Below are 25,995 nucleotides of genomic sequence, written 5' to 3'. Positions count from 1 at the left end.
GGGTTGGACTAGATGACCTCCTGAGGTCCCTTCCAACCCTGATATTCTATGATTCTATGACATGGATGGTGATGATATTTTTAGCCTGGATGGACTGATACTAGAGTAAAACATACCCTAAATGGTTGCTTGCTCATGAATTTTATGCTTAGCGGTGGATATCCCCCTTGCTATTTTTTCCTGCCACAGACCATTCACATTTTATATGCTATTCCTTGAACTAAAAGAAAAAATAGCTAATATGGTACTTTGCTGTATGAGACTACTACTTAACCAGACTCTCAGATCTGTTAAATGTTTTTTTCCCCCCTGATACATCTGAACAAACAGCATTGAGTTTTAACAGAGAAGGGAATAATAACAAACTCAGGTTTGTTTGCTCTTCTGAAAAAGGATGTATGCCACAAGGCTTGCAAAGATTTGGGAAAGTTCCTCATTAAAGGAGCTATGCTGATTTGTGCCTGCTGAGGATCTGGCCCCTTGTGGTTAATTTCAAAGGGGAGTTGTATTTGGGCCCCTAAATTCAGATCTGGGTGAGCTGTAATACACTGAAAAAAGTAGTGAGGAATGTGATGCACTTTAATTTTCGTATCAAACATACAGTTAAATCTTCATATGGTGTGCTGAAATTTTGATATTTTTAGCCAGAAGGGCCCATTATGATCTCCTATCTGACCTTCATAACACAAGCGATGGAATTTCACCCAGTAATTTCCTGCATCAAGCCCATAACTTTTGGTTGACACTACATCATCTTTTAGAAAGATAGCCGATCTTAATTTAAAGACTTCTGGTGAAGGAGAATCCACCACGTCCATTGGTACAATAGAACCTCAGAGTTGTGAACATCAGAGTTACAAACTGACCAGTCAACCACATACCTCATTTGGAATCAGAAGTATCTACTCAGGCCGCGCACGCACACACGCGCACACACACACACACACACACACACACAAAGATTCAAAGCAGTATTAAGTCAATGTTCAGTTGTAGACTTTTGAAAGAACAACCATAATGTTTTGTTCAGAGTCGCGAACAACCTCCATTCCCGAGGTGTTTGTAATTGAGGTTCTACTGTAAATTATTCCAATGGTTAACTACTCTGTGGTAGAAATTTGAGCATTGTTTCTAATCTGAATTTCCTTCACTTCAGCTTGCAGTCGTTGGATCTCATTGTACCTTTGTCTACTAGATTAAAGAGCCATCTACTATATGATTTCTTGCAATATGTATATACTTATAGACCATGATCAAGTCACCTCTTAACTTTATCTTAGATAAGGTAAATAAGCTTCTTAAATTTGTCCACTGTGTGGTTGGTTTTCCATTTCTCCAGATTATTCTTGTGTCTCTTTTCTGAACCTTTCCCAATTTTTAACATCCTTTTCCATGTGTGAACAACAGAACTGGACAGTATCCAGTAATGGTCTCTAAAACAACCTCTCCTACCCCTACTCACCTACTCAAGATTCTCCTGTTCATGTATCAAAGGACTGTGTTAATCCCTTTAGCCGCAATGTTGTACTGGTAGATAACTTAAATGTCAGTTTCCATGAATTCTAAATTATTTTCTGAGTCCCTTCCTATAAACTTGACAATGTGTTCCCTGTTCAGCACCACCATGTTCTAGGGCGATGAGAGAGCATGGTTTCTTTTGTGCTCTGCTATATTCAGGTCCATAGCTGGGTGAGTCCTGGGGAAAAGTATTTGGTGAATTGGAACCTGAACATGGATTCACTTGTTTGCAACTTGCTCTGTATTCATTCATGCTCATATGAAACAAGGTCGGTTGCAGAGTAGCAGCCGTGTTAGTCTGTATTCGCAAAAAGAAAAGGAGTACTTGTGGCACCTTAGAGACTAACCAATTTATTTGAGCATTAGCTTTCATGAGCTACAGCTCACTTCATCGGATGCATAAAGTGGAAAGTACAGTGAGGAGATTTTATATACACACAGGTCAGTTGGTTTGTCCGTGGATGTTATTAGAAAGTTTTGTTGAGGTTGGAAATGTGTAGTAGGCAGATTTTAATTTCTTAGGCAACAGTGCAGAGAGAGAGAGAGAGATGAAGAGGGAAGAGGTCCCACTCATTATGTGGGTGAGCCCACTGCACTGAGGTTGCAAGGGCCCGGACCTTTACACCTGATTACCTGTGGGGAAGGTATGCTAGTTGAGGTGCTGATGAGAGCAGGGTGGTCATCCCAGCACTCTGAAACACCTGTGGGATGAACTGGAGACCTTGCTCCGTCTCACCATCAGCACGCACAGAGCCCTCCCTGAGGGAGCAGTGGCAGAAGAGCACACAAGCTGCAGGACTCCGCACACAGGATGACCTATATGCAGAATAGCACCCACTTCTCTCCTTGGGTGAAGACCTCCAGAACCATAACTCTACTTCTAGTCTTGTTGAAAAGGGGGAAATTGGGCCTTGGATGCGGGAACTTCCTCTGAGGGAGATGGCCTTTTACACTTGAATAGGAGAGATGAAAACCATACTGTTGTTTTCAGTCCTCTCACCTCTTAACTTACTTTCCTTCCCTTAGAGGGATGTTACTCTCTACTCCTGCAGGTGATCTCAATCAACCTCCTACACTACATGCTCATTTCTCCTCCTCCGAGTCATAGGACACACTTCATGCTGCAGGAAATAATTTTCTGTTTGTTTGTTCACTCTTTTAGCTGATGTATAAAGTGCTTTAAATGTATATCGTAACAGTGTTATTAAATGCCTGTAGTTTTAATGTTTGCTAAAATTCCAAGTCACTAATCTGCCTCTCCCTAGCTAACTGCTCCACTCTCCAATGCAGGGAGCAGTGGGGCATCGCTTACTCCTCAATCCCCTCTCAAGCACTTCTTTCCCCCTCACACAGACTCCATGAAACCCATAGGCATCTGCTTTCTCCTCTTGCTTGCTCTCTACCTTTCTGACTGTCTGTCTGTGCAGCGTCCATCAGCAAACTTACACCAACAAGCCCTGAGCTGGTGGTAACCATGTAGGCTCAGTTCTTGCTGTTTTCTTACCTTCAGTCAAAAAGTAATGTTTCCAAACAGGAATCTATGACAATATTTTTGCTCAACACTGTCTGCAGTAAATGTTAGCTACATTTTCATTTTTAAAATTGTTTTATTATTATTTAATTATACACTTGGGACGGGGGTCTTTATTTAAAGCATCAGAAATTATTCCCCTGGAAAATTGGGGGGGGCTGGGGGGGAATGGAAAAGGAAATGAAAAGTAGGAAAAAAACTTTAAAAAATAAAGACAAAGATTTCTTTTCCTTACTCTTCCTTTTGTCCACTGCAAAGGGGGGTGGGGGAGGAGAAACTAAAAAACAATTTTATTTTGGTTTTGAAAACTGAAATTAAATCTTTCATCTAATTAAGAAACTGAGAAATGCTATGAAAATTTTCATGGAAAATCTACTTGTCTTTTACAAGAGTGGGGCACTTTTCAGTGGCATAAGTAGGAGTTAGAAGCCTCATTCCCATAGGAGTTTATCTTGTTCCCTCATAAGGAGCACCTGCTTTGTTAATGTACTAGGACAGCATGCAGTCTCTAATGAGCTGATTCAACATGCCGATTAGTCAGTTCTACATTGATTCTGTGTTAAGGCCTAATCCTGCTATCCTTGGTCTGTTAACTGAAGTTAAAGGACATTCGCTTGAGTAAAGAATGTAGAATAGGGTTCTTAATGTGTAGCCCACATTTGGTGAAATTAACCATTCTATGCTGAAGCACCCAAAAAGGGCTTGCCTTTGAAATAATCTTCCATCATGCTTTCATTTATCTGTACAAGTTCTAAACTGAAATCTGTCTGTGGGTGGTGGGTTGACTGGGAAGAGGTGGGAGGGTATCTACACGCAGGGATATCTTTTTAACTTTGTGAAATTTCATAGAAAACATTGCAACACTTCCTCCTATACAAATAATTACAAGAGACCAATGACTAAGGAATTATCAAAGGAGACAGGGAAACCTGCTGTCAGGAAGGCTGTATGAGTTTATATTGCCTTTTTTTTTAAATTGCCTCAGCAGTTGGTCTCATGAAACCCGTAGTTGTGGCATGTGCACCCTACTTGGAGAGCTATAAATACAAAGGAGAATCTCAGCTTGCTTTTTTTTATTTATTAACTTGTTTACAAAGGAAGTTTCTGGCCCTCTTCCTTGCAAAGGTAACCTTGAAAATGTGAACTGTGATATAAGCTGATTTACGGTTCAAGGAAACAAGTAACTGAGCTTTGCTTCTGCAGTAGGAATTGGGACAGACCTAAAGACCTTCCCCCCAATCTGTCTCTCTTGCACGCATGGATCCACACACTTTTTAGGTAAATTAAGTGTGGGGGTGTATCTCAAATACACATTTCATTAACCATCCCCTGTAGGGGAGTTGGGGGGCAGGTTTGCAGCAGGCACGGATAGGGAGATTCCTGGCAGTACTGCATGCAGCCACAGGGCAGCTCTTGGAGGCAGCTGTAACTTAGACTAATAAAGAGGAGAATTGATCACAGAACTAAAAATTAACAGTAGCTTAGGTGAATAAAGTCCATATATTAGGTGCCTTAAAGGAGTGAATTTCACAAAGCTGAAAACAATTATGAGCCAAGTCAACTGGGAGAAAGAATGTAATCAGAAAAATATGAATGATAATTGGGAATTGTTTAAGAACACTTTACTAGATGCTCAAAAAGCCACAATCAAGTAAGACAGCCATATTGTTAAAAAAAATGACCTGGTTTAGAGGGGAAGTGAAAATAGTTATAAAAAAATTAAAATATATGTATAATAAATAGAAGAAAACGGAAGCTGATGGTAATAAATATAAATCAGAAGAAAGGCATTGAAGAAAAATGATAATGGAAGAAAGTGACAGCAGGAAAAATCGATAGCCTGTAGATTTAAGGACAATAAGGAGTATAAGTATTTTAAGTATATTAAGAGCAAGAAGAATCCTAACAATTGTATTGGTCCACTACTAGATGGAAATGGTAAGTTTATAAATAATAATGTAGAAAAGCTTGAAGTGATGCATAAATATTCTGAATTTGGGGGGATAACAGATGAGGCAGTCATAGCTAATGATGATGATAACACTCTTACCATTTCATTAGTATCTCAGGAGGTTGTTCAACAGAAGCTACTAAAGTTAGACATTTTAAAATCAGCAGGTCCAGATAACTTGCATCCCAGAGTTTTAAAAGACCTCGCTGATGAGCTTACTGGGCCGTTAGTGTTGATTATTCAGTAAGTCTTGGAATATTGGTGAAGTTCCAGAAAACTGGAAGAAAGTCCATGTTATGCCAGTATTTAAAAAGGATAATAGGATGACCAGGGTAATTTATAGTCCTGGCGGTCTGACTTCGATCCCAGGCAAGATAATGGAATGGCTGATTTGGGACTTGATTAATGAAAGGAAGGTAATGTAATTAATCAACATGGGTTTATGGAAAACAGATCCTGTCAAACTAACTTGATTCTCAATTTTGTGAGGTGTCTGACTTGGTCTCGCATGATATTTTGGTTAAAAAGCTAGAACAATATGAAATTAACATGGCATACATTAAATAGATTAGAAGCTGGCTAACTGCTAGGTCTCAAACTGTAATTCTGAAGTGGGAATGATCAAGTGGGTCTGTTTCCAACGGGGTCCCACAGGGATCACTTCTTGGCCCTATACTGTTTAATATCTTTATCAAGGACCTGGAAGAAAATATAAAATCATCTCTGATGAAGTCTGCAGATGATGTAAAAATTAAGGGAGTGGTAAATAATCAAGAGGATAGGTCACTGATTCGGAGTGAGCTGGATTGCTTGGTAAACCGAGTGCAAGGAAACAATACACATTTTAATATGGATAAATGTAAATGTGTGCATAGAATCAGAGAGGGGCAGGACTGGAAGGGACCGCAATGGGTCATGTAGTCCAGTTTCCTGCACTCAAGGCAGGACTGAGTAATAACTAGACCATTCCTGACAGGAGTTTGTCTAACCTGTTCTCAAAAACCTCCAGTGATGGAGATTCACAGCCTCTCTAAGCAATTTGTTCCAGTGCTTAACTGCCCTTACAGTTAAGGAGATTTTCCTAATGTCCAACCTAAACTTCCCTTGCTGCAATTTAAGCCCATTTCTTCTTGTTGTTTCCTCAGAGGTTAATGAGAACAATGTTTCACCATCCTCCCTGTAACAGTCTTTTATGTACTTGAAAACTGTTACCATTTCCCCCCTCAGTCTTCTGTTCTCCAGGCTAAACAAACCCAATTTTTCAATCTTCCCTCATAGGTCATGTTTTCTAGACCTTTAATCATTTTTGTTGCTCTTCTCTGGACTTTCTCCAGTTTATCTGCATCTTTCCTGAAATGTGGCACTCAGAATTGGACACGATACTCCACTTGAAGCCTTATCAGTGGAGAGTAGAACGAAATAATTACAGTACTTACAGTACTCCTGCTGATACGTCCCAGAATGATGTTCGCTTTTTTGCAACAGTGTTATACTGTTGACTTATATTTAGCTTGTGATACACTATAACCCCTAGATCCATTTCCCCAGTACTCCTTCCTAGACAGTCATTTTCCATTTTGTACGTGTGCAACTGACTGTTCCTTCCTAAGTGGAGTACTTTGCATTTTTCCTTATTGAATTTCATCCTATTTACTTCAGATCATTTCTCCAGTTTGTCCAGATCATTTTGAATTTTAGTCCTGTCCTCCAAAGCACTAGTAACACCTCCCAGCTTGGCATCATCTGCAAACTTTATCAGTGTGCCATTTATCTAAATCTGTGCCATTTATCTAAATCATTGATGAAGATATTCAACAGAACTAGACCCAGATCTGGTCCCTGCAGGCCCCCACTCAATTCTAGATTACTTCTCTCTGGGAACAGTTTTCCAAGCATTTATACACGCACCCTGCAGGAGCTCCATCTAGTCTATTTTTCCCTAAATTGTGTATGAGAAAGTCATGCAAGACAGTATCAAAAGCCTTACTAAAGTCAGGGTATATCACATCTACCACTTCCCCCTTATCGACAAGGTGTGTTATCCTGTCCAAGAAAGCTATTAGGTTGGTTTGACATGATTTGTTTTTGACAAATCCATGCAGACTGTTACTTACCACCTTATTATCTTCTAGGTATTTGCAAATTGATTGCTTGATTATTTGCTCCATTATCTTTCTGAGTACTGAAGTTAAGGTGACTGGTCTGTAATTCCCTGGATTGTCCTTATTCCTTTTTTCTAGATTGGCACTATATTTTCCCTCTTCAGTCCTCTGGAATCTCTCCCATCTCCCATGAGTATTTGAAGATAATCGCTAATGATTCAGGTATCTCCTCAGTTAGAGTATTTTAGGATGTATTTCATCAGGCCCTGCTGACCTGAAGATATCTATTTATCTAAGTAATTTTTAACTTTAACATATAGGAATAAAGTATGTAGGCCAAATTTACAGGATAGGAAACTCGTGGGCAGAGAGTAGCCAGGCGTGACCCTGCCCATGCTCCGCCCCAAGGCCCTCTTCTGCATCCTGCTCTTCCCCCATGGTGTCCCTGTTCTTCTTGCCACCCTTACTCAGCCTCTTGCCTCAAGTGGGTGGGGGCTGGGGCTAGGGTGAGCCTGCCACCTGCCCAGGACTTGGTGGCCCCAACACTTGCCCCAGTCACACCGAGCGCTCTGGGCCTGGGGTGCCTGTCCAGCTGGGACTTGGGCTGGCTGGGGCAGGGCTCCTCCAGCCGCGGTGGGGAGCTCAGGGCTCCAGCAGGGGAGGGTTGGGGCCTTGGGTGGAAGGAGCAGGGCTGAGGCCCAGGGTGAGCTTCCCCGAATGGGGTGTTCACGCGTCACCCATGGGGAGACCCTATCCTGGGAAGCAGTGACTCTGAAAAAGATTTGAGGATTATGGTGTCAGAAAATGCGTGAAAGCTGTGTATCCTACTTGTGCCTTGCTATGACCTGTGAGTCTTGAGAACACTACTGAGGATATGATGGAGTCTGGCACTGCTTTGAAGAAGTATTTCATTTCAGGACAACTATTCTAGTTGGGAGTCACCAGACCCCCATTAAGCAAGAGGATCTAAGCATTTGCCGAGGGGTGGTGAAGGGAGAGAGACATACCAAAGTCCATTTATGCTTGCCCTTTTTATGAATGACGGGACAATGCTGGGAGCCAGGAAACAGTAGGCTAGCAGTATTTCAGTAAATCTCTAGGGAGCTAAAGAAATAACTTCTAAACTGAAATACATTCTCCCTTAGGGTCCTTTTCCCACCATTGAGTCCAATTATTTTTTAAATGGGGGAGTATAATCCTCTAGGGATTCTATAAATATGTTAATGAGGCTGCATAGTCCCAGTTGTCCTGTAAAAAGAATTCACTATAGAAGACTAAGACCATTTCCTTAATGAAAGTACCAGAAGCTTTTTGCCTGCAAGCTAGATGTCACTGTACACTTTACTCTTGAATATCTAAATAGTGCTTGACTACCTGTAAGTACATCAAAGCTTAATGTCTTAGTGGTTGAAATTGACCGCTTTATTTTTTTAACTGTGCATGCTGCAAATACTTAAAGCATCATTTGCAATTACTTCTAAAGCTGAGAGGCCAGCATCAAAAACATACACAGGGTGACTCCCTGCTAAAAAGGAGTTTGGCTGAGTGGGAATCAGTAAGTAAGCATTTTATTTTTCAAGTTTCTTTCTGACTAGCTATTTTGAAATGAGAATTATGAAAATGTTACCACTGCTGAGTAAAATTGGAGTGACTGATTAAGAGCTGTAAATGTAGGAACAGAAGCCAATCCTTGATGAGACTGATTGTGAGGGAACTGAGTGATTGTAGTGAAAAAAGGTATAAAAAGTTGGCAGAGCAGTGAGAAGATGTATGTGCACGAGAGAAAAGGTTGAGATGGAAATAGAGTGAGTCAATATAAAAAAAGAATTTGTTCTGAGTGAAAGATAAAGAGCGAGTGTCAGATCTTCTCCTTTGCAACTTAAAAAGCCTGCCAGTGAGCACTGTACTGACCTGCTGCCACTCCATTACCTAACCCTTCTTGGAGGCAGCCTATGGCAGAATATATGTTGCAGGAAAATTGGTCCTTGTGATATGGTCAAATGGATATGATAGTAGGCTAGCAATAAGATGTGGTTTTCGTTCCTGGGTCTCCTGCTGTGTGACTTGGGGCAAGTCACTTTGCTTCTCTGTGCCTCCCGCCCCCAGTTGTCAATCTTGTCTGTTTAAATTGTAAACTCTTTGGAGCAGAGATTCTCTTGCTTCCTGTTGTTTACCTATAGAATGGAGCCCAATATTGGTTGAGGCCTGTAGGCACGACTGTGACACAAATTATAAGGGTGCAGATCAGCAGCCTTCCATGTGCAGGAAGTTGTCTTCAAGGCCCTTGCAGTTACTAACATAATGCACCCCAAAGGTCTTGAAAAGAAACTGGAGCGTCACAGAGAACTTGTAGCAAGGCTGGGGATTTTTGGTCCTTAGAGTGCAGTTGAAGAATAGGTGACTAGTCCAAGACCACACAGCAAGTCAGTGGTAGAACAAGGATTAGAACTCAGGGAGTGGCAGGTTTCCAGTCCTGTGCTCTGTCAGTTGAACTGTGCTTCCACTTTCTGCCTCCGGGAGTGCAAATACACTTCCTTGAAGCATGGGACACTAAAGGGGAGGATGAGCAAGACAGAGAAAGATTTAAAAATACAATCTACCATTGTTTCATCTAATGTACCCCAGAGAAACCTTACCTCAGAAATGGCAGCATCCTTCCTTCAGTTATGGAAGCCACTGTCATGGTTGACAGAAAGAACACTGACATACAGTTGTCCCTAAAGACCCACTTCCTAGTGGAAGAAGGGGGAGGCGGATTCCTCACCCACCAAGGTAATCTTTACAATAGAATGGAACCCAGTTTGCTGTATAATAAAGGTGATGGTTGTAAAAGATCTTCTCATCATCAGGAATATCGACAATTAGATGTGATGGCAACGAGGACCATAAGATAACTTTTCTACCAGGTGCAAAGATGTTGGAATCTCAAAATCATATGAGTAGATTTGTAAAGGTAAAAGTCCAAGATGAAGACAGAGAAATGTTGATGTTGACAAGTGCATGATAAATCATATTGGAAGGAAATGTTCAAATCACTTATACCTATGGATGTTATGAGTTAGTTATACTCTCAAACTAGGAATAATATTTATATCATCATGGTCAGCTCCAGATATGATCACATCTGCTCAAAGCATAGTGTCAATCAGCAAACCAAACAGTACAGATTGATTTCATTTGTCTTTTGATACCTTTTAATAACCTCCTCCTGTCCAATCTGCACAACATGACACAGTGTCTCTAAACTTATGGCACTTTCCTCTCCTGTTGTCCCTGCCCCCAAAAGTCCCAGCTCTCTGGACTCCAGCCTGTGCATAAAGATATTAAAAGTACAAAAATTACTTTTCTAAATTTCCCTGGCTGAAAATATTCAGAAGCTTGCCAGCTGTGAAATGAATTTCCCCCTCGTCCTCTGTATTGTTTGTGATTGCTTTACAAAAGTTAAATAGTGTATATTGACAAGCGTAGTCTTCTGCAATGAGACTTTTGTGCTGTTCCTCTTGGCTCTAGCAATTTAAATAATGACTGTTTTATACTGACCAGGTATATTTTGGGAGTTGTATGCCTTCCTCTGGAACATCAGGATACCAGAGGCAACCTAGCAGACTAACAAGACCAGTGGTTTTCAAACTGTGGGTCGCAACCCAGTACTGGCTCGCAGAATGTAAGGCACTTGGTTGTGGTGGTGCTGCCCAGCTAAGGTAGGCTAGACCCCACCTGTTCTGACACTGTGCTGTGCCCTGGAAGTGGCCAGCAGCAGGTCCGGCTCTTAGATGGGTGGGCCATAGGGCTCCGCGCACTGCCTCTGCCTCGAGCATCGGTTCCCGGCCAATGGGAGCTGGGGGGGAGAGGGCGGTGCCTGCAGGCCTGCAACCCCAACCCCCTGCCCCAGCCCAGAGACCCCTCCCATACCCTGAACCCCTCATTCATGGCCCCACCCCTCAGACTTCACCCCCGCACCCCTACCTCTGCCCCATCCCTGAACCCCTCCCAAACCCCTCATCCTCAGCTCTGTTGCGTCACGAGCATCAACAATTTTCTTCAACTGGGTCACCAGAAAAAAAGTTTGAAAACCACTGAACTAGACCATTGGTCTGTTCCTATCTTCCCACAAATTTGGGGCTTAATCCTGCAATCAGCTGCTACTGTAGATCTCCTTACTTCCATTCAGAATCCTATGAAATCAAAGGGACTTTTTTTTGGTTTAAGGATATACATGGTAGTCAATGTTCACATGATCCATTCCAGGATAGTATCAATAACCTAAGCCTAGTCTTAAATAAGAGGTTTGTTTTAATCTCTAGATTAATACATGCTAGCCTGAGCAGAACCTTTAATGTACTCCATTTATTTTTCCTGTAATATGTTGAAACACGAATCACTGCTCTAATCTGGTGGTATCCATTTGATTTAGCATTAAAATGCTGTATGCAGATCTAGTCTTTTAGGGTATTTCTGTGTAATCACATACATCTCTATGATCTAACCATGCTGTGCAAGGGATATGGTTTCAAAGGAACACTTATCAGAAAAAAGTTTAATCACAACTCGCAATTTATTTAAAATAAAATGCAGTTGAAAGAGGCAGTTAAGACAATAAGGGAAAACAATGGGACTTTCAGGGAGTTGTTTAGTTGAGGTGGTTTTAATATTGGATGAAAGTATTCTTTGGCACACAGATGGATTCAGCCAAAGCTTGAGATGGGCAATAATAATTTTCTTTTTTCCATGTAAAGAAGAAAACCTTTCATCTGTCATTGCAATGTGTAAGGTTCATCATGGTTTAGCTAGTATGGTATCCAGAAATGAGCAGATTGGGGGACTTCTTTAACCTTGATACGTTGTTTGCCACAGCTTTCATGCTTTCAAAGTCGTTGACACTTAGGCGTTGATGAAAAGCCCACCCTTGATGCTAGGAATTTGAACTACTTGGAGCCTAGTTTTATGTTCCTAAAAGCTCCTGAGGGTTACATCTGGCCACCCCCTTCCCCAATACCGTCTGGTTTTTTTGTTTTGTATCTCTTTCCTCTTAAACATGAAAGATGGCCACAGCTGGAGATGGGACATTGGATGGGGAGGTCCAGAAGTGGCATTGAGCATTCTCTCTCTCTCAGGGGGTTGGCTGGCTCATTTTTGCTCACATGTCCAGGGTTTAACTGATCACCATGTGCTAAATCAGGAAGGAATTTTCCCCTAGATCAGATTGGCAGTGACCTTGGGGTTTTTTCAGTTTCATCTCCAGTGCATGGCTGCTGGTCACTTGCTGGGATTATTTGGGTATATCTCACTGAATCTTTTCCCTGCCATTTTGGGGGCCTTAGGCACTTGTGCACCTTGGTCCCTCTCATTCTCTGTATGTGGCACATAACTCTAGTCTCCTGTGGGCTGTAATACTTTGGTCTAATTTCAGTTGGATCCAGTGTGCAGTTGCTGGGTGGAGTTGGTGGCCTGTGATATAAGGAGGTCAGAGTACAGGCTAGTTGATCTGGTGGCCCCTTTTGGCCTGAAACTTTATGATTCCAGTGCTGCAGCTCATTCCAGGCACAAAAGTCCCATTGACACAAAAAGATTTGCACAAAATGCAGGATAGGTCTGGATGCAGGCCCTTTGTGCTCTGATGAATTTCACCCACAGTGTTGCCTGCTGTGCTTGGGCTCCATAAACCCATCCCAGGCAAGGTGATAGGATGCAGTATGACAGTAGGAAAGAGGGGTACATTTTTGTGCATTTTGTGATGAAGAACCAAAAGCTATTGGTAGCTGTCACTGTATAGGGTTGCCAACTTTCTAATCTCACGAAACCAAATACCCTTGCCTCACCCCTGCCCCACCCCTTCTCTGAGGCCCTTCCCCCTGCTCAGTCCATTCTCCCTGCCCTCCTTCCCTCACTCATTTTCACGGGGCTGGGACGGGGTTGTGGTGCAGGAGGGGGTGAGGGTTCCAGCTGGGGGTGCGGGCTCTGGGCTGGGGCAGGGGATTGGGGTGTAGGTTCTGGGGTGGGGCTGGGGATGAGGAATTTGGAGTGCAGGAGGGGGTTTCAGGCTGGGGGGTGGAGCCAACAGGTTCGGCGTGTGGGAGGGGGTATGGGCTCTGAGCTAAGGGCCAGAAATGAGGGGTTCAGGGTGCAGGAGGGGGCTCCAGGCTTGGTCGGGGGGGTTCAGTGTGGGAGAGGGTCCGGGGAGCGGGCTCCAGGAAAGAGTTTGGGTGCTGGCGGGGGCTTAGGGCTGGGGCAGGGAGTTTGGGTGTGGGAGAGGGTGCAGGCTGCAGGAGGAAGTTTGGGTGTGGGAGAGGGCTTAAGAATGGGGCAGGGATTGGGGTGTGAGAGGGGGTGTGGGGAGCAGGGTTGAAAACGGGACACCTGTCAACCTTATTACTGTACTTGTTGTGGATCACAGCTGAGAGAACCAATTTCAGGTCAGACTAACAAAAACTGGGCAGACACTCCCACACTGGTGTTTGTTCTATAATCAGATTTAACAAACCAGCAACAAATGTGTGCTCCTGGATCACTATACTAGCTTAATATGGAGCCACAAGCGGTCCCTTCAGACCCTCCAGCAGCCCGTATTACCACTCGGACAAACTGGACTTCTGTGATGAAAATCACCACACATTAGGTTCTTCCAGCCCCAAGTCAAGGGATGCTAAGGACCTTACACCAAAAACAACGTTGTAGCCAATCCTTTAGTAAACTAACTAAAGACTTAACTGAGAAAAGAAATGAGCGTTATGAAACGGTTAAGGCAGATGAAACACATTACAGTTGTATCAGAGTATGTAGTCCAAAATGTTAGCAGGAATGTTAAATCTGCTAGTTTTCTGTAAGTCTCTCTGGGTTGTCCAAGTAGCTTTGGGGACCTCAGTCCTTTTGTTCAAAACTTCCCTTGTCAGAATTAACAGTTCAGAGATGGGGTAGGAAGGAGGTGGCCAGAGGCCTTTATTTCCCCTTTTTATATCTTGACCCTTTTTCTGGAAAAAAATCCTGGCTGTGTTACAGGTCAGGCAGTTCCATGGTATATGTGCTCTGCCATCAGTCCTTCATCTGAATTGTGGATTCTAGCTTGCACCTTTGCCTACATGCTGTCTGAGGGGTCTTAAGGGACGACATGCAGATGTCCTTGTTTGCACCTATTTGTTATTTCTAAAGAGCTAGCCTGTGGGTGTTTCTCAGACCCACAACATGTTTGAGTTACAAACTCAGAGCAAATTTTCATAACTCCACACACAGCATCGATATACACATTATAACAAGATAATAATATTTAGCAGATTAGAACTTTTCCAGTGATGCTTCACAAGGCATATTTATACAACATTTCACAATTTTGTAACAGTGTTGACCATAGTAGTGTAGACTGTCACCTACCCCGTTAGACTGCATCACAGTACTTAAGAATGAAAAAGACCTACTAGATCACGTGCTTCTCCTTGCAATGCAAGATATAGTCCCCTTATAGAAAACTTATTCAATGTTAACACCCTTAACTTTAGTTTCAATTTTCATACAAAGTGGCTGCAAACTAGACAAAATAAGTGAATATTGCAAAATAAAGACAAATCCTTGAAACTAAGGAAACAGTGCAGTGCAAAGTGAGGGTGTCGTTGACCTTTTTTGATAGTACAAATTTTAAAAAATGTGCAATGCAATTAACTTCGGCACACAAAAAGGTACAATACAATTCATCATTGTTCAAAGTACACAATGAACCTCCTCATTCTAAGCAATGGAATACAGTGTCTGCATCAGCTATAACTATTAAACTATCATTCTTACACTGTTTCTCCCATGAGTGCAAAGGTTTGGGATATAATTTTGAGAAGTAACTGGTTTAGGCTCCTGACTGAAAGTCAGTGGGACTTAGGTGTTTTTGAAAATGTGACCTGTGCTCCTAAGTCACTTCAGGGCTATTGAAAACTTTAGCTTTTGTAAAATGTCAAGGATATGTATTTTTGCTCATCACAAAGGTCCTGATCCAGCTAACCATTAGTCAAGTGAACACACTGATTGGGCCTAATTCTCTTCTCATTTACATAGGTATTACACACTTCTACAAGTTGACTGACTTGTGGAGCTACTCCTGACTTACACTAAGAATCAGGCCCATTGACTTCAGTAGTACTAAGGGCATAAAAGTAAGAGGTACTCATTAAACTAATACACATTTCATTTAGCCCTCCTAAATTCATTCACTTTCAACACACGTGAATATTGATTCTATGAAAATAATGTACGGGGGGAAGGGGTTGGGAGGAAAAGGCCAATTTTAGAGTATCTGTGTGCTAACCAGAAAATTAGATTATCCTGAAAGAGAGGAGTATTTATAACTTTAAGTGTATGAATGCAACATTGATTTTGCTTTGTTATATTTGTAGGGTCTCATGACTCCTTTAGCTTCTACATCGACGAAGCCTCTCCAGTTGGACCTGAACAACCAGAAACTGTCCAGAATTTTGTCTCCGTATTTGGGACTGTGGCTAAAAAGTTGATGAGAAAGTGGTTGGCAACACAGACGATGAACTTTACTAGCCAGCTGGGTGCAGGTATACGATATTTTGATCTCAGAATTTCCACTAAACCCAGAGACCCTGACAATGAACTTTACTTTGCTCATGGGTTATTTAGTGCCAAAGTCAATGAGGGCCTTGAAGAGATCAATGCATTTCTGACTGACCACCATAAAGAAGTGGTCTTCTTGGACTTCAATCATTTCTATGGGATGCAGAAATATCATCATGAGAACCTGGTCCAAATGCTCAAAGGCACGTTTGGGAATAAAATGTGCCCGGCTATATTTGCCCAAGAAGTAAGTCTCCAGTACCTGTGGGAGAAGGATTACCAAGTGTTGGTATTTTATCATAGTCCAGTGGCTCTTGAGGTACCATTTCTTTGGCCAGGGCAGATGATGCCAGCTCCTTGGGCAAACACAACAGACCCAGAAAAACTGATTCAGTTTCTTCAGGCATCAATCATTGAGAGAAGAAAGAAGGGCTCCTTTTTTATATCTCAAGTGGTGCTGACCCCCAAAGCTAGTACTGTGGTTAAGGGTGTTACTAGTGGACTCAGAGAAACAATCACAGAAAGGTAAGTTTCTCGAAAGCATTGTGTGTTCAGACTGATTGTGCTCATTAACTCTGCTTTTATCGCTCCTGTTATGGAAGGTTTAGCATTTCTTTTTTCTCTGCTATGATGAATTAGAGTCAAAGTTCAAAGGTATCCTAAAGCATTTAAAGGAAACAATAATGAAAGATGAGTGCTTTTACCTGGAAAGAGAATTTGCACTAAAGCGTAAACAAAGTCCTGATTGTTTCTGGATACTTTTTTTTCCCCACATTTTGTTTCTTACCATTTAACACTGCAAACATTTATTCAGAAAATGTGCTTTTTAGATATGGGCAAATCTATGCAATAACTGAACCCAGCCTGGGTTTAGTTATTGGCCCTGGGCACTGGTTCCAGGTACAGGAGAAAGAGGGATCAATTTCTGTCTCTTAACAAAGCCAGGCAGTGTAAAATTTTCTTCTTTACAAACCTTCACACATCCAATGGACTGACATAGGACGGAGCCACACATACTTCTTTGTTTAACTTCACACATCATATCAAATGTGGCTGGACTCTTTTTAGAGTCTATTTCCTTCCCAAACACTCAGGCATTCATCATATAGAAAGGGGTAAGATTCCCTGTGGATCTAATGCATGCACAAAGTGAACAGAAGGTTGACAGGTTATTAGCTGTTACATTATAAAAATCTGTGCGCATATAAGAAATTTCTGACTGGACAAATCACAACCAATTTTCACCAAGGCACCTCTCTGTGGCTATGTGCCTGCCAAATTTCAGGTGGCCACCACACTACCATTGTGGCATGTCTACACTGGAATCAGAAGTGATTGCATCATGTGTCAACCAACTGGAGCTAGCTGTAATCTAACTAGCTCATGTACCAATAGTGATGAAGCTGTGGCAGCACAGACTTCAGGAAGGGCTCACCACTTGAGTATGTACCTGCCCGGGACCCTGAGTACTTAGCCCGTCGTGAAATCCACGCTGTTGTGGCTTCCTGGCTCTTGGTACCTAGGCTAGCTTTGATCCCTAGGTGCTTTCAGTTGCAGTGCAGGCCTACCCTAAGGCACATTGCAAAACAAAACAGTTGTAATGAGGAACAATGGTCTGTTCCTGGAGGAGGAATTTTCCTCCAGGGCAGATTGGAAGAGGCCCTGGAGGTTTTTCGCCTTCCTCTGTAGCATGGGGCACGGGTCACTTGCTGGAGGATTCTCTGCTCCTTGAAGTCCTTAAACTACGATTTGTGGACTCCTACAAAAAAACCTCACACCTATATCTGTGCTGTTGGAGTGGTGGGTGAAATTCTGTGGCCTGCGTTGTGCAGGACGTCAGACTAGATGATCATAATGGTCCCTTCTGACCTAAATATCTATGAATCTATGTTAATGTTTTGTTCTCTTTGCAAAGATGTGCATATCTTGGGAAGGTCCAGAGGGAATACTGTCTCCTTCCATATGATGAATGGCTGAATGAATGGATGAACCCGCTTTTCCCAAATAATTGTGGTGCACACCCCCAAACCCTCCCTCCTTGTTGAAAGAGGATGAACTGTTTTTATGACAGCTTTCCAAAACAAATTCAGGCAGGGAAAAACAAGGTTAAACTTCAGCCAAAATGATGAGACAGCAAAAAAATGATATAAGTACTGTAAATGAAAATGACTTCAGAACAGAAATGCTTGTGCAACCTGACCCACAGATACTGCTACATGCTTCACCTATATAAAATCTGTCAGCTCCTTGGGGAAGGGAATGTCTCTGAGGGTACATCTATACTGCGATTAAAAAAAACCGGTGGCACTGAGTCTCAGAGCCTGGGTCAGGTGATATGAGCTCACAGGGCTTGGTCTTGTGGAGCTAAAAGTCTTGCTGTGTAGACATTTGGGCTCAGGCTGGAGCCCAGGCTCTGAGCCCCTCCCCACTGGCTGGATCTCAGAGCCTAGGCTCCAGCTTGAGCCCGTACTTCTACACTGCAACTTTATAGCCGCACAGCCTGAGCCGCGTAAGCCAAGTCAGTGGACCCAGCCAGCTGTGGCTGTGCAGCGAGTCATTTATCATAGTGTAGATGTACCTTTACTGTGTGTCTAGAAAGCACCCATGTTTCTTTCCTTTGCTTTGTCAGAGGCTTTTACTGTTGAACCTTCAGTAGCACAAGTGACAAACCACCAGTCTCTCACTCATTACTGGAATAATGTTTTTTAAAATTGAAGTGCAATGCGGGGGACGTGCAAGAATCTGTTTTTGTTTCCTACTGCTCAGAATGGTCTTTTTTGTAGTTGTTTGAAAGAAAATAGGGAATGAATGGAGTCCAGATTTTAATGATTGGTTGAGATTTGTATAATCTGAATCTCTATGTTTTCAGCATCTCATTTATGCATGGAATTTGAATCTATCACTAATTAACCTATTTGAAATGTCAAAAAGTAATTGGGCAGGAATATCTGGCGATCATGGCTTTCAAAACCATAATTGAGATTTTCCCACGAGCCGTAGGTGTGGATCCAAACTGTTCTGAAAGATTTATTCCCCCAATCCCTCTTGTAACAACTGCAAGAGAAGCAAACTTTCAAGATGTTTTAGAACTATTACATATTGCCTGCCAGGAAATGTCATTAGTTATGCAAAAATACTGTGTAGCAGGATACAGCCGATGGGAGTGTATGTGAGATCTACACAGTTAATAGCACTGAACTCACTGTGATAACTGCTTTGAAAATGAAGATCAAATATTCCAAAGCTGTAGCCCATGTGACTGTGATCCTGTTCAAAAATAGATAGATGAGCAATCCAAGGAAGCAAAACAATACAACTAAGTATAGAACTCTTCCCACGATCTCTGCATTCGAATTTTACTATTTATAAGCATGCAATCCATACTGCATGTGATGCATGTATGCAAGGCTCATTACCCCAATGCAGTAAGGCACATTCTGATTAATTGCAAAAACTTTACTCTGCCCTTTTCTGAGTGGCTGCGTAGTTCAGATTATGGTGTGGTATGTAGACAGCAACTATGTGTTCTCAGTACTGGTTAATTTATATAGTAAAAACAGCATGCATGTGCACACACACACACACTCTTTCCTCAAAAAGGACAGGAGTACTTGTGGCACCTTAGAGACTAACAAATTTATTAGAGCGTAGACTTTCGTGGGCTACAGCCCACTTCATCGGATGCATAAAATGGAACATATAGTAAGAGAGAGAGAGAGAGAGAAATTGGATATGTTACCATACAAGTTATAAGAGGCTAACTAGTTAAGATGAGTTATTATCAGGAGGAGAAAAAAACTTTTGTAGTGATAATCAAGATGGCCCATTTATACAGTTGACAAGAAAGTGTGAGGATACTTAACTTAAGGAAATAGAGTCAATATGTGTAATGACCCACCCACTCCCAGTCTCTATTCAAACACAAGTTAATAGTATCTTGTTTGCATATTAATTCAAGCTCAGCTGTTTCTCGTTGGAGTCTGTTTTGAAGCTTTTCTGTTGCAAAATTGCCACCCTTAAATCTTTTACTGAGTGGCCAGAGCGGTTGAAGTGTTCTCCTACCGGTTTTTGAATGTTTTGATTCCTGATGTCAGATTTGTGTCCATTTATTCTTTTGCATAGAGACTGTCCAGTTTGGCCAATGTACATGGCAGAGGGGCATTGCTGGCACATGATGGCATATGTCACATTGGTAGATGTGCAGGTGAAGGAGCCCCTGATGGCGTGGCTAATGTGATTAGGTCCTATGATGGTGTCACTTGAATAAATATGTGGACAGAGTTGGCATCGGGCTTTGTTGCAAGGATAGGTTCTTGGGTTAGTGTGTTTGTTGTGTGGTGTGTGGTTGCTGATGAGTATTTGCTTCAGGTTGGGTGGCTGTCTGTAAGCGAGGACTGGTCTGTCTCCCAAGATCTGTGAGAGTGATGGGTTGTCCTTCAGGATAGGTTGTAAATCTTTGATGATGCGCTGGAGAGGTTTTAGTTGGGGGCTGAAGGTGATGGCTTGTGGCGTTCTGTTATTTTCTTTGTTGAGCCTGTCCTGTAGTAGGTGACTTCTGGGTACTCTTCTGGCTCTGTCAATCTGTTTTTTCACTTCAGCAGGTGGGTATTGTAGTTGTAAGAATGCTTGATAGAAATCTTGTAGGTGTTTGTCTCTGTCTGAGGGATTGGAGCAAATGCGGTTGTATCTTAGAGCTTGGCTGTAGACAATGGATTGTGTGGTGTGTCCTGGATGGAAGCTGGAGGCATGTAGGTAAGTATAGCGGTCAGTAGGTTTCCGGTATAGGGTGGTGTTTATGTGACCATCACTTATTAGCACAGTAGTGTCCAGGAAATGGACCGTTTGTGTGGATTGGTCTAGGCTGAGGTAGATGGTGGGATGGAAATTGTTGAAATCATGGTGGAATTCCTCAAGGGCTTCTTTTCCATGGGTCCAGATGATGAAGATGTCATCAATGTAGCACAAGTAGAGTAGGGGTGTTAGGGGACGAGAGCTAAGGCAGTGTTGTTCTAAGTCAGCCATAAAAATGTTGGCATACTGTGGGGCCATGCGGGTACCCATAGCAGTGCCGCTGATTTGAAGGTATACATTCTCCCCAAATGTGAAATAGTTGTGGGTGAGGACAAAGTCACAGAGTTCAGCCACCAGGTTTGCCGTGACATTATTGGAGATACTGTTCCTGACGGCTTGTAGTCCACCTTTGTGTGGAATGTTGGTGTAGAGGGCTTCTACATCCATAGTGTCCAAGAGGGTGTTTTCTGGAAGATCACCAATGGATTGTATTTCCTCAGGAAGTCAGTGGTGTCTTGAAGATAGCTGGGAGTGCTGGTAGTGTAGGGCCTGAGGAGAGAGTCCGCATAGCCAGACAATCCTGCTGTCAAGGTGCCAATGCCTGAGATGATGGGGCGTCCAGGGGTCCCAGGTTTATGGATCTTGGGAAGCAGATAGAATACCCCTGGTCGGGATTCTAGGCATGTGTCTGCACAGATCTGTTCCTGTGCTTTTTCAGGGAGTTCTTGAGCAGATTCTGTAGTTTCTTTTGGTAATCCTCAGTGGGATCAGAGGATAATGGCCTGTAGAATGTGGAGTTAGAGAGCTGCCTAGCAGCCTCTTGTTCATATTCCAACTTATTCATGATGACGACAGCACCTCCTTTGTCAGCCTTTTTGATTATGATGTCAGAGTTGTTCCTGAGGCTGTTGATGGCATTGTGTACAGCATGGCTGAGGTTATGGGGCAAGTGATGCTGCTTTTCCACAATTTCAGCCCATGCACGTTGACGGAAGAAATCTGTGTAGTAGTCCAGTCTGTTGTTTCGACCAGGAGGAGTCCACCCAGAATCCTTCTTTTTGTAGTGTTGGTAGGAAGGATTCTGTGGGTTAGTATGTTGTTCAGAGGTATGTTGGAAATATTCTTTGAGTTGGAGACATTGAAAGTAGGATTCTAGGTCACCACAGAACTGTATCATGTTCATGGGCCTGGAGGGACAAAAGGAGATAGGACAGACTCTTCTGCCAGGCTAAGATTATATCCTGAAAGATTAACAATATTGTTGGGTGGGTTAAGGGAACCACTGTTGTGGCTCCTTGTGGCATGTAGTATTTTAGATAGTTTAGTGTCCTTTTTCCTTTGTAGAGAAGCAAAGTTTGTGTTGTAAATGGCTTGTCTAGTTTTTGTAAAATCTATCCATGAGGAAGTTTGTGTGGAAGGTTGTTTTTTTATGAGAGTATCCAGTTTTGAGAGCTGATTCTTAATCTTTCCCTGTTTGCTGTATAGGATGTTGATCAGGTGGTTTCACAGTTTCTTTGAGAGTGTGTGGCACAATCTCTCAGCATAGTCTGTGTGGTATGTAGATTATAATGGATTTTTTACCCTTAGTTCTTTTGGTATGATGTCCATCTGTTTGCATTTGGAAAGGAAGATTATGTCTGTCTGTATCTGTACGAGTTTTTTCATGAAGTTGATGGAAGCTGTAATATGCATGCTCGGTAGCTAAGCACTGAAGCATCTCCTTGTTGATGCTGGAGCATTCTGACATCGCCAACAGTAACACAACACCCAGCACGTTTGTATCCCATCATGTAGCACCCACAAAAGAGCTTGCATCTGCACATAATTATTTACACCACCACTGTGCTTGTGCTTGCTCCGGACAAGGCTAAGCCTGGCATTTATCCACCACTGTATGACTCTACTGTTGCACTGCCAGTGCAGAGAGCAAACACTGGCTTAGCAGCAACAACCATGCAGTTTGTCATCCTAGTGTAATCCCACAGTGCTCCTGCCCATGTTTCAGTGACTGCTTTGGTAGCTCAGACCATTCTGCCACTTACCTATTGGCTGCTTGTAGACCCAAGAGCCATTGACTACTCAGCTAGTCTTAGCAGTGCACGTCCCCCATTCAGGACAGGTCTGCAACAACCGGAGACAAACATGTCTGGTATCTGCTTGGTTCTGTCCCTCCTCCACAGTTGCCCACTTCTCTCTCTCCATCCCCACCCCAATTTTCCAAAGCAGTAAAGACAGGCTGGAAAATACAACCTTGTTATTATTTAGGGCAGGTAAAACTGTAAAGTTTGTTTGGTCCTATGGGGATTTATCTGCAAAGCACAAACATCAAAGGATAGCAGCTAACCTAGGGTGCATATGCACAAGTACTTATTTACTGGGCTTAGACGCTGCATCACAGCGTCTCCCATCCTCCTGAGATCTGGAAAACGAAGAAAGGGTCATGAGTTAAAGGATACACAGCACACAATCCTTTCCCCACTATCCCCTAGTAGATTCATTTAGCTCCCCACTACACCAGACACCACTCATCCCACCAACAACCAGTCCGTCCTCTGGGCCCCCACTTCATGAAGTGAAGGATTGGGGCAGAGGTTGCCAACTGGGCACCACTGAGGAGCTGGCAGGGATAGCCTCCCTGCCATTGCACACCCAGACCATTTTAATCTCCGTCTCCCACAGGGGACCACAAGAGAAAAGGGAGCAGTCATTTAACTACAAAACAAAGCAAAACAATGAGTATTAAAACAAGAATAGGAAAAAATATTGAACTTAAAAAAATTGGAATAAGTGAATGACAATAATTAAATCCAGCTCCTATTTCCTGGTGCATCGCCCCTACACAAGAATAGCAGTGCTCCTCCAATAGTCCTCAAGCATCTAGGCCTGGAGTCGGTTCAGCAATGGCTTACTCAGAAGGTGAGTCTGTTGCCCTTTTGCCTTGGCATCTGCACTGTGAACAGAACAGATGGTGTATACCATTTCCTGTGTGCACCTACTCCATGGAGTGTGCTGCGAATAGTGGGATAGGGGCAGCAAACCATAGAGACTTCCAGTGCTTGCAGTGCGTATAAGGTTGCCACCCATCTAATTTTTACCTAGACAGTCCAGTTTTTGGCTTCTGTATCCAGGTGCCATTTAGGGTTGCCAGGTGCCCAGTTTTCAGGGACCTAGTAACCCTAAATGGCACCCAACCAAAAGCCCAGCTGCCGTGGCGTGGGAGGAGGTGCCAGGTCATTAACCCTGACGGGGTGAGTGACGGGGCTGAGTGACGGGGTGGGGGGGTGAGAGGGAGAGGAGTAAGTGATGGGGGCAGGGCCTTGGGGGAAGAAGCGGAGCAGAAGGTGGGGCCTCTGGGGAAGAGATGGAGCAGGGGGTGGTGTCGTGGGAAGAAGAGACAGGGCAGGGGCAGGGCCTTGGGGGTCAGGTTACCAGGAATTGGAAAGGTGGCAACCATAGGTGAGTGCTGCATGTAGATACAGTGCAGCTCTTTGCAGCCAAGACAAGACGGCTGGTATAGATGCCCTTCACCATTGTAGCTTGCCCTGGAGCAGCCCCACTTGTTCAAGATGCAACAGAACAAGCCCCCTAGTGCAGATGAAGCTATAGAGAGATGTTGATCAATCCTTCTCAGAATGGAAAATGGTTTTGTTCCCCCACCACTCCCTTTGGCATTGTAGCAGATGTACGATATGGGAGGATTATGGTAGCCTAGGTAAAAGAAGTTTATCTATAACAGATACGCTATTTGCTTAGAGGCTTTGCTGTTGATATTGCATATGACTCTCAGTGGGACAATAATTTGAAAGAAGGAGAAATTTATAATATTACCTGTCCCTGTTCCCCTACACAGAGATGGGGTGGCGGGGGGAGTCCTTTCTTATGAGCTCCCTCATATGACCACAAACTCAGTGCAGCTTGGAATTTTATACAGCAGCATTGGCCTTCAGTGGTTTAATTAAAAGAATTGTTCACATGATTATACATTGTTTCTTGGAGCTGATAAAAACTTTGAGAACTAACAATATGTTTTCAGGCTTAACATTCTGTCATGCACAGTTTACATGCCAAGAAATATTCTTTGGTTAGCAAACAGAAAACACCAAATGAATTACGTTCCCTTTGCTTATTGAATTAACTTGACAGTGAAACAGCTGCCTTTAGCACATCTGAAAGACAGTTGTGAAACCGTCTTTTTGATTCATGTAAAGTACAGCTTTATGTGTATCTATTTTGTTTTCTGACTTTTGGTGCAATTGCCAATTTTATCTGAGCCTGGTAAATGACATTGGAGCTGTTCTTACCCTTGCTGTCTCTGAAGTTGAAGAATGTAGGGTGGAATAACATAGCTCCCTTAGAGAATGCAGGAATGTTGAGGTACTTTTAATGTTCCTGGACTGGAGAACAGAATATAAGACACAAATCCACCCATCTCTGTAAAAGTAATACTTTATTTCCAAATTAATCTCTAAGGATAATGCATCCCTCAGCAGACACGTGACTAAATCCTTGCCTACCACACTAAAAATGTACCATTCCTCCTTAGCAACCAAGGCAAAGCAAAACAAAAACACATAAGAACCTTCGATAAAACCAAAGCCTAAGAAAGGAGAAAGAGGGTAACTGGGCCAAGAGAGGCTGCCTGCAGAGGGACCATCTCTGACTGCTGTCACAAGCTAAGTAGGGTCAGACCTAGTTGGCATGTAGGTGGGAGTCATTCAAAGAAAAATCCCATGTGCTGCAAGAAGTGGTGTTCACCAGTCAGTAGGTGGCACTGCCATACCTGCAAGTCATTTCTCATCCTAGCATAGTTTTCTATGCTGCTGGAGGTGCAGGCTTTTGATGTTTGTAACCCAAACCTTGAAGCAAGAAAAAAAATATTTTTTTTTAATTTTCTGTATAAAAAAAAAAGTTACCATTTTTGACCTGATTTACTGATTACATTGGTGTCTTGCATATCAACCTGCCTGCTTGGGACCTGAGGCTTCTACACACGCACTACCTCTCTACCCTCATTTTTGTTGACCAAGATTGGTGGTCCTTAGCCATTTTTATGAAGCCAAAGCAGAAGTTCAAGTCCCTGGCATCTGAATATATTTTCTAAAACTACGCAAAGAGCCAAATTCTTAATATTCCTTTCTCCTTGTGGCTGTTCTGACTATGTAGACTGTAAATTCTTCCAGCAGGGACTGGCTCTTAGAGAGAGTGAGTGAGGGGGAAAGAGAGAGAGCAAGTGCGCTTGGTGGGCACTACTGGAACACAAACACGAATAGTGGCAGTTGCACGGCACTTTCTGGGATATGTCTCAATGTTCATTTTATTGTAGTTCAGGGTATTTCTCTCGTGCTCATCACCATAGCTTCTTTGTATAAGTGGATCAACACAGTTTTCCCTCTTCAGTGTTTTGTTCTCATGTTCAATGCATCTGGAACAGTATAAATGAATGCAGCAGAATACAAAAACACAATGATTTTTTTAAAAGCCTTATATGTGGAAAGCTTTGTTAGGCATCTGAACACATACTAATAACCAATCAGTTTTACAACCAA

The 25,995-nt window shown here is 42.8% G+C and overlaps 1 protein-coding gene across 1 annotated transcript in view; it reads left to right on the top strand.

The window, feature by feature from the left end:
- Nucleotides 1–25,995, top strand: part of PLCXD3 (phosphatidylinositol specific phospholipase C X domain containing 3) — a 156,569-nt gene that overhangs the window by 78,469 nt on the left and 52,105 nt on the right. The window contains exon 2 of the mRNA XM_073346169.1: nt 15,475–16,183. Coding sequence (XP_073202270.1) covers nt 15,475–16,183 — 709 coding nt within the window. The remainder of the gene's footprint in view (nt 1–15,474; nt 16,184–25,995) is intronic.

This window comes from Lepidochelys kempii, chromosome 5 (genome assembly GCF_965140265.1).
Source record: "Lepidochelys kempii isolate rLepKem1 chromosome 5, rLepKem1.hap2, whole genome shotgun sequence".
Taxonomy (NCBI): Eukaryota; Metazoa; Chordata; order Testudines; family Cheloniidae; genus Lepidochelys; species Lepidochelys kempii.
This window is presented reverse-complemented; position numbering and strand designations above follow the sequence as displayed.